This window comes from Puma concolor, chromosome B2 (assembly GCF_028749965.1).
Source record: "Puma concolor isolate L17-30 chromosome B2, mPumCon1.1.hap2, whole genome shotgun sequence".
Lineage (NCBI taxonomy): Eukaryota > Metazoa > Chordata > Mammalia > Carnivora > Felidae > Puma > Puma concolor.
In genome coordinates this window covers 11,727,781-11,747,628 of record NC_141671.1, presented here as the reverse complement: position 1 = coordinate 11,747,628, position 19,848 = coordinate 11,727,781, and the positions used below count along the sequence as shown (strand labels likewise).

At 42.3% G+C, this 19,848-nt stretch overlaps 1 protein-coding gene across 9 annotated transcripts in view; it reads right to left on the bottom strand.

Moving 5' to 3' along the window:
* Window positions 1-19,848, bottom strand: part of KIF13A (kinesin family member 13A) — a 219,129-nt gene that overhangs the window by 85,069 nt on the left and 114,212 nt on the right. For all 9 annotated transcript variants that reach the window (XM_086706170.1, XM_086706172.1, XM_086706173.1 and 6 more), the window contains 3 exons: window positions 3,644-3,736; window positions 2,365-2,545; window positions 185-272 (listed from right to left, as the gene is read on the bottom strand). In XM_086706170.1, the coding sequence (XP_086562296.1) occupies window positions 185-272; window positions 2,365-2,545; window positions 3,644-3,736 (362 nt within the window). The remainder of the gene's footprint in view (window positions 1-184; window positions 273-2,364; window positions 2,546-3,643; window positions 3,737-19,848) is intronic.

The following is a 19,848-nucleotide window of genomic DNA, read 5'->3' as shown; positions in this document are numbered from 1 at the left end:
CAACAAAGCAGGTTGAAGGTGTTTCTTTCCATGTAGGGGATGTTGCTACTGGGCTCCCGAGACCACACGTGGTACCAATATGCTATAAAGCATTCACATAAAAAATACATTCAACATTACTTACATGCTTCAATTTACCACCATTTTTTTTTAATGACTTTTTTTTTTTTTTAATGACACTTACCTCAAAACTAGTGACAGCCAGCTGGGATAAACCATCTACATATGGCCCCAACACTTTATGCTCTCGAACTTTAAGAGACTGTCTATTCCTTTGGGAGGAAGGAAAAAGGAATGAATGAATCAGACCAAACTGGGAAGCTTTTCTTTCTTTTTAAGTACTCAGAAACTAAGATTGCAATATTTTTAATGATCAAAAAAAAATTCTAAAAGCTACTTTATTTGGATTAGCAAAACAGCATTCCATATGAGGAATGTCTTTTATATTCTGATTTCTATTTAAAGTAGCTTACTCTATTTAAAAAATTCTATCTTTACTCCCAAACTAAACACCCAGGACACAGAATACTAGGTTAGGTGAACTTGCTCTAGTAGATGAACTTTAGTTTTACGTAGAAGAAAAGGAAGGAAGGAAGGAAGGAAGGAAGGAAGGAAGGAAGGAAGGAAGGAAGGAAGGAAGGAAGCCCTTTGGAAGACAGTTGGGCAGTACCTCATAAAGTCGGAGACTCAGTATCTTATTGCCCACAAGTCCACCCCAGATGCAGTCCCTAGAAACCCCGACATTTGCAACACCCAAGAGGACACAACAAGAATGCTCAGAGCGGCACCGTAGCAGTAGAAAGTGGAAACCACACAGGTGACAGGCGTGAGACAGGCTATGGTAATCATATAATGGAACACCAAAAAGCAGTAAAAGTCAATGCATCCTTACTTCATATCATCAGAATGAATGAATCATGAACAGGAAACTACAAGTCAATGAAGGACATATATATGATAATGTCACACAAAGTTTCAAATTGTGCAAAATTATGTGCAAACTTTAAGAGGGGTGAAGAGGGGCGCCTGGGTGGTGCAGTCGGTTAAGCGTCCGACTTCAGCCAGGTCATGATCTCGCGGTCCGTGAGTTCGAGCCCCGCGTCGGGCTCTGGGCTGATGGCTCAGAGCCTGGAGCCTGTTTCCGATTCTGTGTCTCCCTCTCTCTGCCCCTCCCCCGTTCATGCTCTGTCTCTCTCTGTCCCAAAAATAAATAAACGTTGAAAAAAAAAAAAATTTTTTTTTTAAGAGGGGTGAAGATAATGAGAAACATAAAATTCCTAACAGTGGTTACCCTGGGGAGGGGTAGGGAATGGAATGGAATCCAAGAGAAACATATAGGATAGGGGCTCCAAAAATATTGGTCATGTTCCATTTTATTAAGCCAAATGGTAAAGAGGGTAGTCAATTTTATTATTATTTATATCTTACATGTGTTATAAGTGTTCTTTCATATGCAAATAGTTAATAACTTTAAAGTAAATATAAACATTTCCCACGATTGTTTCACTTCCTTGTCACCTACCATTTTGATCGTATACCTTTGGTAACACCCTTGACCACACAGCAGCTAGAAGTATATAAAATAATCCAGGATACTGAATTGTATTTAGAGAATGACCTGAACACACAGAGACACCCCACAGACTTGAAACACAGGGTCAAAATGCACCACAGAATTAACAATGGTTATTTTTAGTTTTGAGGGATTATAGGTCATTTTTAGTTCTTACTACGTTTTGCCTATTTTCTGAATTTTCTATGAATATGTGTTAGTTTTAAGTCAGTAAAAAAAAAAATTAAGGAAGAAAAGTAAATGACCCTTTTTCTCTCTATGAATCAAGCTCATCTGGTTTTTATCACCTCATTTTTAAAAAGTACCGAGGTGGGGATTTCCCCTTGGGTCCACTTACTCATAGTCTCTACGGGTGGGGCTCAGGCCAGCACATTCTTAAAAAGCCCCCCAACGTGATTCCAGCACACAGCCCAGGGAGAGAATGGCTTGCCCGGGCTGAGTTCTTTCAAGCCTTCAAGCACTTACTCTAATTCAGAGCTGCTGCTTTCCACATGAATGGGAGAACCAATGTGTCATTCTTAACTCAATTTGTATGAACAAGCCATGGTAGCAAAAATAATACCAATGTAAAAACGTCTTTTTAAATGGCATACGTAAGCAACTTTATACATGAATTTAGGATAAACTACATGTACTGAGTCTACCAGCAGGCTTTGGTTTCTCAGCGAATGAACTGAAACCAGAGCAGTGACCCAATGGCTCAAATAAATATATTCACTTGCAGTTTTAACTTAAGGATCATTTACAATTATTACCCCCCATTATAAGCTTAATTGCAACCACTAACTTACCCTTTGGGATCTAAAAGATCCCGAACTTTCTCATTATAAATTTCCATATAGGATACTTCGACTTTAAAGGTCTGTGACTCATTTTGCTCTAGGGAGATCCTTTTAAATAAAGCACAGCAGAGCCTTGGAATAAGGCCCAGCTGCTCAGCACTGCCCATCATGGAGAAGGATTTTCCTGAACCTGGAGAAGATCAAGCAGAAAGAAGGGAGGAAGCAGAGGAAGTGAAACATAATGCTTCCATCATATGAGTTTCCCACATACACACACCAGGGTCACATAGCAGAAGTAGCAAACATTGCCCTCAAACTCATGCCCTCGGGCAGTAAGGCAACTATTCTTTCTATACCATGCATGGTCTCCAGTTTGACAGAGGGATGCCTACAAATATAACCACTACAGATACATGATCTTGAAAAGTATGTATAGTAAATATCAAGTATACATTATTGAGTAACATTGACAGTCCTTAGCCACAAAAATAGTTTATTTTTGTGAAAGTATCCTCTCACCGAGTCTCCTAGCTGTCCTGTGATGTGACAGCAAGGAGTACTGGCATGACTTAGTCTAACTTTATAACTGAAGCAATGTTAACGGCTGAGCCCCTAGCATGCTTCTGTTCTACGTGTTCCAAGCACCTGTCTCACAATCTTGGTTTAATAATCCATCACCGCTCAAGGGGCACCTGGGTGGCTCAGTAAGTTAAGCATCGGACTCTTGATTTCAGCTCAGGTCATGATCTTATGGCTCACGAGGTCGAATCCCCCATCGGGCACTGTGCTGGCAGTGCGGAGCCTGCTTGGGATTCTCTCTCCACACCCCGCTGTCTCTCTCTCTGCCTCGCCCCCACTCACATGCACACACGCACGTGCACGTGTCCTGTCTCTCTCAAAATAACTAAACTTAAAAAATATCCAACACCACTCTTGTGCCCAGGGAAGGTCCTCCGTATAGGATGATACTAAGAGTTGTTCTACCACTTTTTACTAGAACCTTTATACTGAGAAACTGGTAATTATTTTTCCAGTTCAAATACAGTTAAAACTACAATTTAGGAAAATGACACTTAACAGTTTGAAACTAGCCTTGCTCAATTACTCAGTTACCAAAATTGTTGAACCTTCAAAAAGAGGGGCCTTTTGATCATCAAATTCAGTTAAACCCACAAAATCAGAAGTATGTTTCTGTCACTTCCCAGAAGTGTCACTAGAAAGTGCTTTCTAGTTCTAGGCTTTAAGAAATGCATATTTAATATCACTGACTATAAATACAGCTACTTACCTGTCTGTCCATATGCAAAAATACAAGCATTATACCCCTGGAAGGCTTTTTCAAGAATTCCTTCCCCAAGGCACTTGAAAACCACTTCTTGACCTAAAAAATAAAATAAAAAAACAACCAAAGAAAAGAATGATTTTTCATGACATGTTTGGATTAGTAACAGAGTCCCGGTTATTAACAATAGTCTCTCAATCCAAAAAAGATGTTAAAAGTGTATTGTGTGACTACTTTCGAGGGCTGTGTATTAAGAGCTCAGTTCCTGGATTAGTTCATGATTCTACCCGTTCTTTCCCTCTTGGGACACTTCTCCAGGCACGGATGCTGGAGGGCCACACCGAAGCATCGTTTAAATTCTGTTGCGCTTCCTCCCAAGAGTTGGTATTAAAACGGCATTCAACATAATGGTCCTATCTCCCCATCTGGATTCTGAGCTTGCAGTGAGCTGGAGCCTTGTCAGACGCATCTCGAGAGGTGTAAGTACCTAGCACAGTGCAAAGTACGGGCCAAGTGCAGAGAAACTGTTCATTGTTTGGTGGGTGGGGCGGGGTGTGGAGCAAAGGCACCTGTCTGCTTGTCCCCATGGTGGGCTGGAGGACGAGTTCCCTTCTGCGGGCCTGCCTATAGCTTACTGCAATTCTTGGCAATGTTCAGTCATGCACAATACAGCCAGTAGCAACCGGCTGAAGAGAAAAGCGTGAAAATCTTTTTCAACAGTGAAGGCGGCATTTACTACCCTTTGAAATTTGTGACTTTCTAATTAATATTCATTCCCCGTCATTAAGAGAATTGAAACGATGCTCTCCTTCCTGTGCTCTACTACTCCTGAACAGTCACGATTACAGTATTTGCCAAAACTACTGGTTTAAGTACCTCTTTCCTCCAGTGGACTGAGAACCCCCCGATTGATGTCGGAGACTATAATCTGTTTATTTTTGTAATCCTAGGGCCTAGGACAAAATGCTTAATAAATGTTGGTTGAAAAGAATGAGTCCTTTTTTTTTAATCCTACACAACAATTCCTTTTACGTTTGGAAGTAATGCAACAGAACATAAGCTCTCAGGTGTACTTCTTCTTTCCTGCAAAGTTGGATCGGATTTTAGCAGTCCCTTGTTACATTGGGGCACCTCATGGCTGCAGAATGGGACTCTTATAAATGTTAAATGTGAAACAAGTAATATTTTCAACCATTAGGTTGGCGAAAAACAAAATTTTGGCAACAATATAGCTAGACTGAGGAAATACAGGCATTTTCATAACCTGCTGGTGGGAGAAAAAACAAATGCAGCCATTTGAAGAAAACCTTGCAGCACCTTTGAAAGAGAATATAAATAAGCCCATACTCTGGCCCACTGTGAGGCACGCGCCCTAGAGGCATCCCCACAAGGGACCCCTGTAATAGGGTGCTCATGGCAGCATTATTTTTCTTCTTCTTTTTAAAATGTTTGTTTATTTTTGAGAGAGAGAGAGGGAAGGGACAAAGGGCGGGGGGCAGAGGATCCAAAGAGGGCTCTGTGCTAACACTAGTGAGCCCGAGGTGGGGCTCGAACTCACAAGCCGTGAGATCATGACCTGAGCCAAAGTTGGATGCTCAACCGACTGAGCCACCCAGGCTTTCCAGGGCAGCATTATTTCAATTCTCTAAGTTGGAATAAAGTTAAATGCCCATTAATAAGGGAGTAGAGACATAAAATGTGACTATTTTATATGACAAAGATAACAAACCATGTAAAAAAAATAAAACAAACGTGTGTAAACAACGCTGGAATTCAAAAACATTGCTGCATTTAACAAAAGTCATGTGCAAACTATACATACAGTGTAAAGAACTTATGTCAAATAGAAAGAGAGAGAAAAGCACTAAAGTTAAAAAAAATGAAATGGAAGAAAAAATGCCAAATTTATATAACCTTATTTCTCTCTGACCTCTACCATCTAGTGCAGAGCCTGGTTTTTTTGAAGGGTGTAACCACCCTGAAACACACAGGTTTGTTGTGAAGACCAACTAAAGATGTGTGTGTGTGCACGTACTCATGTACAGACTGAAAAGAAGGCAATGACAAAGCTAACACCCACTACGTCACCATTTTTTTCTGGTGCGTCTTCTCAAAAGATCTTCCTTATCCTATATGGACTCCCCCAAGGCCCACGCCCAAAGGCAGGCCTTAAATCTGGAGCAGAGCCCTGCCGTGTAGAACACAGGAGTTGAACACAGCCCGCGCTCAGGCTTGTGAGACCTGACCGTGGTCCTCAGCCAGACCCAAGTGCCAGCCACCCGCAGGCTCTGAAGGCACCACTTTCTTGGCACAAGCAGATGAATGGAGCCATCTTGTTGGATCTCCCACCCTGGTCAACCAGCCCCTCAGGAAGTGGGTGAGGGTGGGGACAAGACGCTTCAAGGCTTGGCTAGGTCAAACATCCTGCCCGTAATTCATGATTTCAACTCCTATTCGGTAACTTGAGCTGACTGCAGGATTCAACTGCAGGGGAGCACTGTGGTTAGAGCATGACCATGGCCACTCAGTCAGGAACCTCTCTCTTCCTATGTTAGGTAGTGACATACAATACTTCTGACTTATGCACCTGAGGCCGAGCAAGATGGAAATATGAGGACTTATTTTCTCCATATTCTTTTTTTTTTTTTAATGTTTATTTTTGAGAGAGAGAAACTGCGTGCGTGTGAGTGGGGAAAGGGGCGGGGGGGGGTGGGGCTAGGATCTGAAGCGGGTTCTGTGCTGACAACAGAGAACCTGATGCAGGGCTTGAACTCATGAACCATGAGGTCATGACCTGAGCCAAAGTCAGCTGCTTAACGGACTGAGCCACCCAGGCGCCCCTCTTCATATTCTTTTAAAGGCAAATCACAGTGTTGCTTATTCTTAGTACAAATGGTCTTTTAAACTAAAGATTAGTAGGGGCGCCTGGGTGGCGCAGTCGGTTAAGCGTCCGACTTCAGCCAGGTCACGATCTCGCAGTCCGTGAGTTCGAGCCCCGCGTCGGGCTCTGGGCTGATGGCTCAGAGCCTGGAGCCTGTTTCCGATTCTGTGTCTCCCTCTCTCTCTGCCCCTCCCCCGTTCACGCTCTGTCTCTCTCTGTCCCAAAAATAAATAAACGTTGAAAAAAAAATTAAAAAAAAAAATAAAAATAAAAATAAACTAAAGATTAGTCAAAAACAAACAAACACAAAAAACCAAGAATGAATGCTACAGAGCTACATGAAATAGGTTTAAGGCATGTCAGGTGAAGAAAAACCACAAAACAATCCAAGATATGTATACTAAAATTGCACACAAAATAGACCAAATGATTAGAGAATTCTCCAGGATGTAAAAATATAAGAATAAACTGGTTTGGGGGCACCTGGGTGGCTCAGTCAGTTGAGCATGTGACTCTTCATTTTGGTTCAGGTCGTTATCCCAGGGTTGTGGGATTGAGCCCCGCATCAGCATGGAGCCTACTCAAGATTCTCTCTTTCTCCCTCTGGCTCTGTCCCCTGCTCACATTCTCTCTCTCTCTCTCTCTCTAGGGGGGAAAAAAACTTAAAAAAAAAAAAAGAATAAATTGGTTTTGCCTATGTCAAAATTATTACAAATACTCGGGGCGCCTGGGTGGCGCAGTCGGTTAAGCGTCCGACTTCAGCCAGGTCACGATCTCGCGGTCCGTGAGTTCGAGCCCCGCATCGGGCTCTGGGCTGATGGCTCAGAGCCTGGAGCCTGTTTCCGATTCTGTGTCTCCCTCTCTCTCTGCCCCTCCCCCGTTCATGCTCTGTCTCTCTCTGTCCCAAAAATAAATAAACGTTGAAAAAAAAAAAATTATTACAAATACTAAAGAGGATATAAATTAACCTTTTAAAGTTGGATACTTTTATTATTTATGCAACTAAGAAGAAGACAGTTTTTATCACCTGCTCTGTTTGCATTGCACTTTGTGTTTTACATCATTGAATCCTTGCAGTACCCAGCACCAGAGGGTATGGATTGTGATCTGAACGGAGGCTGGGGCTCGGAAAGGGGGATCATTTGCCCAAGATCACACCACCAGTGAGCGGCAGGGCCCGGGTCTGTCTGCACTGACTCCTGAACGTTAAGGCAGATGCTTAGCCATCATCAGTGACTCACGTTGCAGGACAACTAGGAATCTGATACTCCCACCTCTGGTCTCCTTAGTTTTGTTTAGATTTTTCTCACCAACTCTAGAACTCACCACACCGCGCTATTTTTTTCCATTTTTCTCTACCCCTGGGTGGTGAAAACGGCTGCTCTTGCGTCTTGGAAGAGTCCTTGGCACACAGTAGGCACTTTTATTTCCCAAGTTATTCCTCTGTTGACATAGCTGTCCTCAGACTAAAGTGTATTTAATTGGAGGCCCCTTTCCTCATTAGTGAGGACTGACGCATCAAAATATTATTTGCTGAACTTAAAAAGAAATGTTCAATTGCATTAGAGTTTATACTTTGATCAAAGTATGGCTGTTTTTGAAATTCTAATGAGCCCCTAAAGACTACAGTACCCTTGGTTAAATAAGGCACTGGGGACAGACATGAATAGATGTGTTAACATAATATGTATACTAATTGGACAATTTTGATAAAAATTACAGATTATACTTTTCCTGGCACCCATATAGTAGCCTCCTGGACATTAAAACAAAATATACGTGACAGAAAAAAACAAACTAGTCTCTCTGATTTGTACTAAATATGTGCATGTGCTTTTCAAAAAGTCAAGTTTTCTTAGACATTTAGTTATGCTTGACAGATGGAATATAATTCAGATTTAACATATTTAATAAAGTTTTAGTTATAAGTAGGAAAGGAAAAACTTCTGGGGAATACAAAATGGAATATGAAAAAGTAGAAAACAATTATACTGTGTTTCTGGAAAGAGTTCATCTCTTTTCCATCCTTAAATAACCATCTTGAAGCAGAATTCGCAAAAGGATAAATACAAAGAACTATTGTTATGTTCATGTATGTTTACAGTTTTAAGCAAGACTGGATTCTAGAGAGACTGGAATACATTTTGTCACTATGGCTTCATGTCTTAAGGGAAATTTATTCTTCTTTACGACAGGAAATAATGAAGACTTTCCCACTTCCACAAAGTTACATCAACATTACTATTTTTTTAATAGCTGCTTAGCTTCCCATTGTATGTTTAACTGATGCAGTCAGTTCCCCACTATGGATATTTAGATTATTTCCTTTTTCTTACGTATTTATCTTCGAGCACTTTTCTATTGACTTTACCAGGCAAAACTCCAAAAAATCTAATTACTGAGTCCTCTAGCAATGCACCCTCAACAACATAGCTATTATCATTCTTCTTGGTTTTGACAAAACTAAAATTTTCCTTTCCTTTGTTTATTGCTCACTTTGTACGCATTCTTTAGTAAATTGATTACTTGGGTTGTATGTTTCTTTTTATAAATCAATTGGTTTAGTCATTGATTTTCTTACTTAAAAATGCTCATCATGTATCAAGGGTATTAACCTTTGGTCTACTCTATGTTGTAAATATTGTTTCCTAATCTGTCATTTACTTTTTAATCTCATGTTGGTTTTTGTCATACAAAAGCTTTTGGTTGTTCAAAACCAAATCTTTCACCTTTTCCTTTGTAATTTTTCCTATGGTATATGTTATGCTTTTATGCTTCCAAAATCCTTTTGTTTTATTATTACCCCAAATTATATAGGGATTCACCTAGATTTTCCTCTAGTTCTGTTATTTTTGTTTTTTACAGTTTTATTTTCAAACCTGAACTCTGCCCCTTACCAGCTGTGTGACCTTGAGCAAGTTCTGGGTTTCTACATTAGTAAATCAGGAACAATGACTGCTACCTTAGTGGGTTGCTGGTATGATTTAATAAGGCAAGAAAGGTAAAGCATATACCATAGGGCCTGGCTGGTGTAAGTATAGAATATATTTTAGTTAATATCCATTGTTATCATTATCCCTTAAATCTTTAATCAACTATAATTAATTTTGGTAGAGAGAAGGAGGTAAACATCTAATTATTTTTCCTTAAAATAGCTCCTTCATTGGGATGAGCCTGGGTGGCTCAATGGGTTAAGCATCTGATTCTTGATTTTGGCTCAGGTCATGATCTCAAGGTTTGTGAGATCAAACTCAGCATCAGGCTCCATGCTGACAGCACAGAGCCTGTTTGAGATTCCCTATCTGCTCTTCCTCCACTCACACTCACTCACGCGCTCTCTCTCAAAATAAATAAACTTAAAAAAAAAAAATAGTTCCAGGGGCGCCTAGGTGGCTCAGTTGTTTAAGTGTTTAACTTCAGCTCAGGTCATGATCTCACGGTTTGTGAGCTCGAGCCCCATGTCGGGGTCTGCACTGACGGCTCAGAGCCTGGAGCCCACCTTGCATTCTGTGTCTCCCTCTCTCTCTGCCCCCCACCCCCTGCTCACACTCTGTCTGTCTCTCTCTCTCAAAATAAATAAACATTAAAAACAACTAAAAAAAAAATAGTTCCTTCATCTTTTCAACCATTCTGTGAGGTAATTCAATTTCAAAGATAAAATAAAAGATACTTATTCTTAGAAAAAAATTTTAAAGGAATCATGTATTGCATTTCTCTAGCAATGGAGAACTTTTTTAATGTTTATTTATTTTTGAGATAGAGAAAGCGTGAGTGGGGGAGGGGCAGAGAGAGGGAGACAGGATTCGAAGCAGGCTCTGTGCAGACAGCAGTGAGCCTGATGTGGGGCTCAAACTCGCGAATCGCGAGATCATGCCCTGAGTCGAAGTTGGACGCTCAACCAACTGAGCCACCCAGGCACCCCTCTAGCAATAGAGAATATTTTTAAATATTTCACTGACCAAATATAATGGTGGGGCACTCTCACACATGAAAGAAAGTGAGAGATCGAGCAAGTATATGGTAGTGGGGTATTATGTTTTATTTGTGTTGGTGTGTGTGTATGTATTTGTGTGTTGGGTGTACATGGGATTATATGCGTGTTGGGTGTATGTGTATGTGTGTGTGTTGGGGGTGTGTGTGGCATGTGTTTTGGGTTGTATGGGGGTATATATATGTGTGTATGTGTGTTGGGGGTACATGTATGTCTATGCTGAGGGTATGTGTATGTCGGTGTGTATGTGTGTTATGTTGGGGCATCATGAGGACAGGAAGAAAAAACAACATTATTTGGGACAGGATACGCCAACCTAATACTGTCCAGTGGAGGAAAAATATTTACTATTGTTTCATAACATTATCTCGGAAGGGTACAGGGGGTAAAAACCAACATAATAAAACCTATCAATAAAACTGCAAATAGATAACATACTCCAGAGAGTTCCCCTCATTTTTCTAATCTGGTGCCTTGTTAGCTGTATGACTCCCTGGCTGGGGTTATATTTAATCAATTCTTTGGCTTGGTAACTTTCAGGGCATTATTGGTATGATAAGAAACAACTATAAAAATACCAAACTGTCAATCAAAGCCTTAAAATGCACTGTGGACTCTTTATACAGCCTCCTGTCCTCCTCAACATAACTGGCTCCCCATGAGACACAAAGGAGGACTATACCTCACTCTGTGATACAGAGAAAACATTAAATATCAAAGAGCCTCATATGGTCTGTTAAGGAGAGTTTGGTTGATCCAAAAGACTGAAGGTTTCCTGCTTTGTTCATTTCTATTTTTTAAACCCAGCAGTCCCCTTTTGCAGCACAGCAGAATAAAAAAAACAACAACAATTTGCCAACGGCTTGTCGAAGCTCACTTTGCAAAAAAATGGGGCTGTTTATGTTGGATGGTGGGAATCAGGGAATCCATAAAAGATGCAGTATCTTCACCTAAATGTTTGCTGACCATTGCTCACCCGCAAAGAGAACAAAGCGAAGCGTTGTATGTCTAGGGGAATGCACAACAGCCCATAAGGGAAAGTTCAGAAGTCCTTGGCAAGCAGGAAGATCTGAGTATTTGTTTCTATCCCAGACAAGCCAAGCAAAGCCACAACACTGTCAAACCCAAGAGGTTTGTAAGGCTTTTCAGCAGCACCGATGCCAGAGAGGAAGTGCCCTTCTCTAGACACAGCCCCACGTGTCTACGGCAGGGAATCCACAGGACAAACCTAACCTCATTTGTTAATAACCATGACCAAAAAGACACCAATTTCCTCTGTGGGGTTTATGCGTAAAACCACCTACGGCCGTATGGACAAGTCTTAAAACACAGGCATGCCCAAAGCAATCTGCAACATAATTTCACAGTCGCAGAGAGGGCTCCTGTATGGAATTTCTGCAACCAAGGTTAGACACCTGACCCAACCAACCCTACATCACATATATAATACAGATCTTTGAAAAGTGAATACCCTGAGTCCCCACACTTGCACATAATCTGTCCCTACTGGGTATCGCAGCAAGGATTCAAAGCTATTACGTGTGTGCACTGAGAACCGAGCAAGCAAGGTCATTCTCTCTGTATATCAGGACCCTGATAGCAAAGCGCAGAAGACCAACTAGGGACCAAAGAGAAAATGCACGTACCAATCATATGCCCAACACCTGACTACCAAAGAGGTAGTTACAGAGGCGTATGTTCTAAGAAAAGGGAGAACAAAACAGGAGGGCATAACCCCTGTCTTATTTACAACCTGCATTAAAGCAAGGTAGTCTCACGTAGATCATGGCTGAATAAAACAGTAAGTGTGGCAATATGCAGCTAGACATGACATATGCATGGAATATTTTTCGTTTTTCTTTAAAAAAATTTTTTTAATGTTTATTTTTGAAAGAGAGACAGGGCATGAGCAGGGGAGGGGCAGAGAGAGAGGGAGACATAGAATCCAAAGCAGGCTCCAGGCCCAGAGCTGTCAGCACAAGAGCCCGACGCGGGGCTCGAACTCACAGACCGTGAGATCATGACCTGAGCCGAAGTCGGATGCTCAATTGACTGAGCCACCCAGGCGCCCCATATTTCTCATTTCTCCAAAGTGGAAACATAGAAGAGCATTCAAGATTTCAACACAATCCACACTTTTGTCAGTTTATACAGAGTCTCCTGTTTTCTTTCTTGTCTCTTTTCTCTCTGGAGTGAGACTGGAAAAAAATGTCTGAACTCAGTATTTGTGACATGGAGCTCGTGGGCCTGCTCGTTTGTGAGCGTGTTTCCCCACCTCCAAGCAGGGCTGATGGCCACTGAGATTCTGAGGAGTGTGGGTCTGGCAGGGGGCCCAGTTCCAAACGAGAGCACCTGGCTCCTACAAGACCAAAGGGGTCCCCCCACCAACTCTGCAATGGCAAGGAATGCCCAGCCCGGACCAGGCTTCAGCAAATCCCTCTCCCAAACAGCACAGCTCAGAAACTGTCCCATGTAGTGAAGTTAAGCCTGGTTTAAGTTAAATGACCAAAAACTACAGAGTTCAGATAAAGTTTAAAAAAAAAAAAAAAAAAAAAAAAAAGGAGGCTTTAAGGATTGACCTGGTGACACTAGATTTAAGTTTTCATCAACCTCAGAAGTTTGCCATGAAGGGACTTGGGTAAAAGGATCCAGAGGAACTGGGCCATGAGGGTGCAGGGAGAGCACGGGGCCATTTTTCATCATGGTGTCCAAGGGCTATCAGACTTGCAGTGCCTGGGAGTTCTGCTTGCAGCATGGCACAGGGTGACTCACCCAGAAGGACATTTCCACCCCAGCAACGGTGCTGGGACGAGTCATGAACTGGCAGTGAACCTCGGCTGCTTTTTTGTTGGCAGATAAGGTGGCTGACTCACCCAAGGGGATGGTCAGGCATCGGTGCCCAGGATGGAAGGAGAAACTAAGCCACCTTGTGCATGAGGACAGTCTGACAGAGAATGTATTTTGAGTTATTTTGCAGGGTGTTTTCACATAAACCATCTGCTGAGAAAGAAAGCGTTCCTCATTTCTGTCTGATATATTCTCTCTGGTACAGGAGTAGGCCTGACCCCAAATCCCTCCTGGACTGTGGGGAGCACAATATTGACAGCACGTGAGGGGAGATTAAAATAAAGCCCAAACCAAACATAAGCATTCGGGACTCCAGAGAACATCTGACAGGAGGGAGAACACTATTAGAATTATTCCTGGCCGGGTTCCAAGCCAGAGGACTGCAACGTGATTTCCGCATACAGCCACTTTTGGGGGATGTCAGAGAAGAGAGGATCGCCTGGAATTACAGGAGAATCCATAAAAACCTTCACATGTAATTGTCACTGACTCAAATCTATCTTTACAATTGCTTTTCAGCTCTCTCACAGGTAGGAGGACCTCCAAGAACCTCAGTTTTCTCATCTGTAAAACAGGGACAGTAATAGTTTCAACACGATTGACTACGTGACAATTAAATGACCCACCGCAGGTAGAGGGGTGGGCACAGTGCTGGGAACCTAGTGCTCAGAAGTGTACTGTCTATTGTGATTATTATCCACCTCCCTAAATAGCCTGCACTATGTTAAATGATGTCTCTGGGTACAAGTAAGGAATAGACAGGGATGAAGAAAGGAAAGCCTGTTAGAAGGTGGGGCTGGGTGGGATTGAAGAATAGTAGAGAGGGGCACCTGGATGGCTCCGTCGGTTAAGCGTCCGACTTCGGCTCAGGTCATGATCTCATGGTTTGTGAGTTCGAGCCTGCATGGGGCTCTGTGCTGACAGCTCAGAGCCCGGAGTCTGCTTCGGATTCTGTGTCTCCCCCTGTCTCTCTGCCCCTCCCCCACTTGTGCTCTGTCTCTGTCTCTCAAAAATAAACAAATAAATGTAAAAAATTTTTTTTTAAAAAGGAGGAATAGAGGGGCACCTAGCTGGCTCAGCTGGTAGAGCGTGTGACTCTTGATCTCAGGGGCATGAGTTCAAGCCCCACATTGGGAGAGAACCTACTTTAAAAAAAAAAGGGGGCGCCTGGGTGGCTCAATCATTTAACCATCCGACCTCAGATCAGGTCATGATCTCACAGTTCATGGGTTCAAGCCCCGTGTTGGGCTCTGTGCTGACAGCTCAGAGCCTAGGCCTGCTTCAGATTCTGTGTCTCTTCCTCTCTCTGCACCTCCTCTATTAACACTCTATCTCTGTTTCTCAAGAATAAATAAACACTAACAATACAGGAGTACAGGTAAGAGAAAAACACACACACACGCATGCACACACACACACACACACGCATGCACACACCCACACCAGACACTCACACACATGTATACACATACATATATTCAAATATACACACAACATACACACTCGTACAAACACACAAATGCACACTCACACACTCTCTCTTTTTAAAAAATCTAACAATATTAGCTTAGTTCGTGTATTTCAGAAAGGTTTTTCTCTACCAGTAAGGCTGGCCTACCCAAGAGAAAAGTCAAGCCCCTGTGACCTCACAGGGTTCAGGAAACACTGTGTGCAGTGCAGGGACATGAACTGAAACAGTTCCAGTGTGGGCACTTGGCACACTTTACCAAACACAAATACAACCCCACCATGAGTAAACTTCAAAGTCAACATTAAAGATTCTTGTGATTAAAAAAAAAAAAAAAAAAAGTTTCTCTTAACTGACCTGCACTTACCCAGCTTTCTGAATTAACTGACATTCTGTTCCATCTGTAAAACAGTACAGAGGCATGCCCCCTCTACCCTAAACCACCCCAGCTGCTAGGCTGTGCTCAGGACCCCTGCCAGCTGAGCTATGTTCTCACAAAGGGTCAGCTGTGTCTGCTCCTAAACTGGTTTATGTCAGTGTACTTCTCTGTAGTTACATAATTTTATTAACAAATGTAAAAAGAGAGTTGCTGATTCTAAGAAAGCTAAGTTGGGCACTTAAGGGAGCAACTTGATGAGGGCTAGTCACCAAAAGAATTGTCAAATGAGGTACGGGTAAGACAATTTGCAAAGGGCCATAAAAGAAAAAAGAAAAATCTAGAAGAACTCTGCATTCAGACTGTTTCTTACGTGTCTTTGAAGATGGCATGCATCATTTATAATGACTCTCTACTTTACCAAATTTTTCAAAGAATCGACCACTACTGCTTCTCACAACTACAGGGAAAATGTCTATGGTTTTGATAAACCTAATAGCCAACAATTACTGAGTATGTATATTGTGCAAGGTACTTGCTGAGTGCTTCTTGTATGCTTGAATAGTGAAAGAATGAACCAACTCAGCACACTGAAACAAGTATTTTTGGAACTTTGCTAAAATATTGGTTCTATTTCGGCTACTGCTGGCTTTTAGAATGTAAATTGTTTTGTCTCGTCCCTGTTCTTGCTTCAGTTGAACAGTGTGAAAGAGAAATCATTTCTACCTCTGAGCACATAGAATGTCCCATACCATGGGAACAGAATCCAACACAGCGGCTTGCCCCACAGCCGAGCTCACGGCTCAGATGCTCACAGCACAAAGCTACGCTAGCAGAACAAGCATCAGACACAGAACCTTTCTCCTGAACTGCAGGGTGTTAACAATGCCTGAAAACACACGGCCACAGCAAGTTGGAGCAACGTGCCATATGGTGAGGATTGTTATATAATTTCTAAGTCAATAGTTTAGAGGCTCTGGGCCAGGAAATGCTCATGTCCACATTGATCCCAGATATGCCACCACCAGACTGGTTTTTATTTTTATTTTTTAAGAATTTTTTTTTAAGTTAATTAGTTAATTAATTTATTTATTTTCAGAGAGAGAGAGAGAGAGAGAGAGAGCACACAAAGAAGGGGCAGAGAGAGAGGAAGAAAGAGAATCCCAAGCAGGGTCCACACTGTCAGCACAGAGCCCGATGCGGAGCTCGAATTCACGAACGATGAGATTATGACCTGAGTTGAAACCAAGAATGACGTTTAACTGACTGAGCCAACCAGGCACCTCAAAGACTTTATTTATTTATTTGTTTGTTTATTTAATGTTTTATTTATTTTTGAGACAGAGAGAGACACAGCATGAGCAGGGGAGGGGCAGAGAGAGAGGGAGGCACAGAATATGAAGCAGGATCCAGGCTCCGAGCTGTCAGTGCAGATCCCAACACGGGGCTCGAACCCACAAGCTGTGAGATCATGACCTGAGCTGAAGTCAGACGCTCAACCGACTGAGCCACCCAAGCGCCCCTCAAAGATTTTATTTTTTACACCTGGGTGGCGCAGTCGGTTGAGCGTCCGACTTCAGCCAGGTCACGATCTCGCGGTCCGGGAGTTCGAGCCCCGCGTCGGGCTCTGGGCTGATGGCTCAGAGCCTGGAGCCTGTTTCTGGGCTGATGGCTCAGAGCCTGGAGCCTGTTTCCGATTCTGTGTCTCCCTCTCTCTCTGCCCCTCCCCCGTTCATGCTCTGTCTCTCCCTGTCGCAAAAATAAATAAACGTTGAAAAAAAAAATTAAAAAAAAAAAAAGATTTTATTTTTTAAGTAATCTCTACACCCAACGTGGGGCTCGAACTTACAACCCCTAGATCAACAGTTGAATGCTGTACCAACTGACCCAGCCAGGTGCCCCTCACCAGACTGGTTTTTATTTCTGGCATGAAGGTTTATAGAAAAATAGGTCTGTGAAAAATATTCCCTCACTAGGAAGAAAACTGAAACCAAGGGGCAGTCACTGTTATTTACCAACATGGTACATTTTAGGCAGTGACGAAACATGGATGCATTCATTGTCGAGGCCTTAATTACAAACAGTAGTGATTTAAACATTTACAAAGGCTGATTACCTGTCTGTATTCACTACAATAACTTTATAGTCCTAAATGTGGTTTTATGTCTATGTGCATGTATATATGGGTGAAGAGTAGAGGAAGGTAAGAGTTTATGTAGAAATATACCAAGGTTTGGGGGCCTAATTCTGAAGATTACTTCTGTTTTGTTTTGCTTTTTTCTTAGTTCTGGCACAAGGGTGTTTGCTTCAAAGACTCAGAATAATCTGCCACACAAGCATTATTATGCCTACCTACCCCAAAAGTTATAATAAATAATACAGTTAAAATGTAAAACGTCTCAAAGCCTGATTCAATGCAATGCAAACCGCTTAACAAACGAGTCTTTGACTTGCCTCTGAAAAGTCCACTGGGACAGCTGTGTGACCAGCACAAAATGTCTGATTCATGTTTTATCAGAGAGCTAGAGGGGATCTGAGATCACCCTGGGCCCTATCTCCTCCTTCCCCAGATGAGGAAAACAGATCCCCCAAAGTGAGCGGCTTGTGGCAAAACCAGGTCTGGTCAACCCCAGTACAACGCATTTTCTTTCCACAGGGCTGATGCTATTATCCTCACGACTTCCACCATGTGACCACGATAAAGACCATAAATATTAAGTGAGCTTCTCCTATGTGCCAAGCACTGGCTTCAGTACTTTCCACAAACAGGTCATTTGGTCCTCAAATCAACCCTATGAGATGGGAATGATTATTGTCCTCATTTAACACGAGTGCAGTGAGATTCAGTGGCTCACCGGGCCTTATAGGTCGAAGGCAGTGAGGCCAGGATTGGAACCTGGGCAGTCTGGGGGGGGGGGGGGGACAGGAGCCCACATTCTTCCTTCTAGCACTGCAATGGCCGGCTGCCATGGCCATTAGACACACTACATACTTGTGCATTTCTACGCCGCAAAGCCTGAGAGTGAAGGGTGTTGCTGTCACTTTTAACAAATAGTAAAACAGAACAATCTGACATACCACATGAGACTTAACGCCCCTGCCTCTGGTCGTTCTCTCAAACCCAGTGCTTCTGGTCTTTTCCTCTCTCCCTCCCCTCCTCCTCACTCCTCCTCCCCTCCTCCCCTCTCCTCAACCTAAGTTCTGAGAGCTGCCTTGAGAGCTCTCAGTCAGTATCAATGATGCCATTATTCACTGAGCCTGACAAATAGGTCGGTTTCAGGAAATCTGTGCTTCCCCTTCTGCATTTCCTCTATTTCTCATCAGAGAATCAATGCCTTCTATCTTAATGTTTCTATTCACAATTAAGAAGGAATTGTGAATTCTTTTTTAATGAAGAGAAAGGAAATCAAGTTAGTACGAAACCCATCAACTAATCTACCAGTAATGTACTTAGTGGGCAAATTATGAGTACAAACAAACCTGAGAACAGTTGGCAAGAATTTTACTTTTTGCTAAGGTGGTCACTGTATTTGTACAATAATACCACCATCCAAAGAACAAGAGAATGTCTCTCTGAATTTTGTAAACAGACATTGCTCTGTGAGCCGAGAGAATCCATTCAATGGAACCCGCTATTTGATGTGATCATGCAGACCAGAAATGGTAAACTTTAGACTATCAGTATGTTTAAAAATCATTCTTATCTTTTTAAACATTTCTGAACATACTAATTTGTAATGCGGAGCTCCAGAAATCTTTAGTTTCACATTTGAATTTTATCATCTGTACTGAATAAAATTATTTCCCATTTAAAAAAAAAGTTTGTCCTATATTCAGGGATATGAGTGATATATTGCAGAAGACTAGAATGGTCTCTTGGGCAATAAGAGCGGATGTGATTCTAGAAGATAGAACAAAGAAAGACTGCCTCCCTTAAGGATTATTTTAACCATGTCACCCCAATAGTCCCTGTTTTTTGGGTTTTTTTTACTGTATCAGTCTAAACCAATAATCAGTCTAAACTAAACTCAGTTTAATTTTCTATTATCTGGCCTCAGTCAGCAAGTACAAATAGGTCTCGCACTGCTTCCCCCCACGACACAACTTCTGTTAAGACAAGTGCTTACACTGTGCTCACTCCAACTTCTCCATCTTCACTCACGGAAAAGCCAAATGAGGTGTCACTGATGGGCACCTTCCACTGGTCAGTGCATTGAGTTACAACAACATATGAGACGCATATTGTCGCCATGTTTCCCATTTTATAGAAAAGAGACTGTGGCTCAGAGATTAAAGAAGAGAGCCAAGGCAGTGGTCCTAAGACTTAAACTCAGGTCTGACTTTGAAGTCCCTGTGCCCTCCTTGATGCCATGTTGCTTCTCTTAGCTAGAAACCCTCTATGCTGGCTTTTGCTACACCTATGGAGCTTTACTTTCCTGCCCAGTTTTGGTCCTTTCTCCCCTAAGATGCCTTCCCAGGCAACTGTTCAGCCCTTCCAGATTTTGCCCTTCCTTCAGTTTTCCATACCACTTAAAATGTGTGAAACAGTTAACTAAATAGTCTCTCCAAATGTTTACTGTTGTTATGCAGTCCTTTGCTTTCCACCTAACTTTTTGATTCTCCAGGGCTTCCGAGGCTGCACACACAG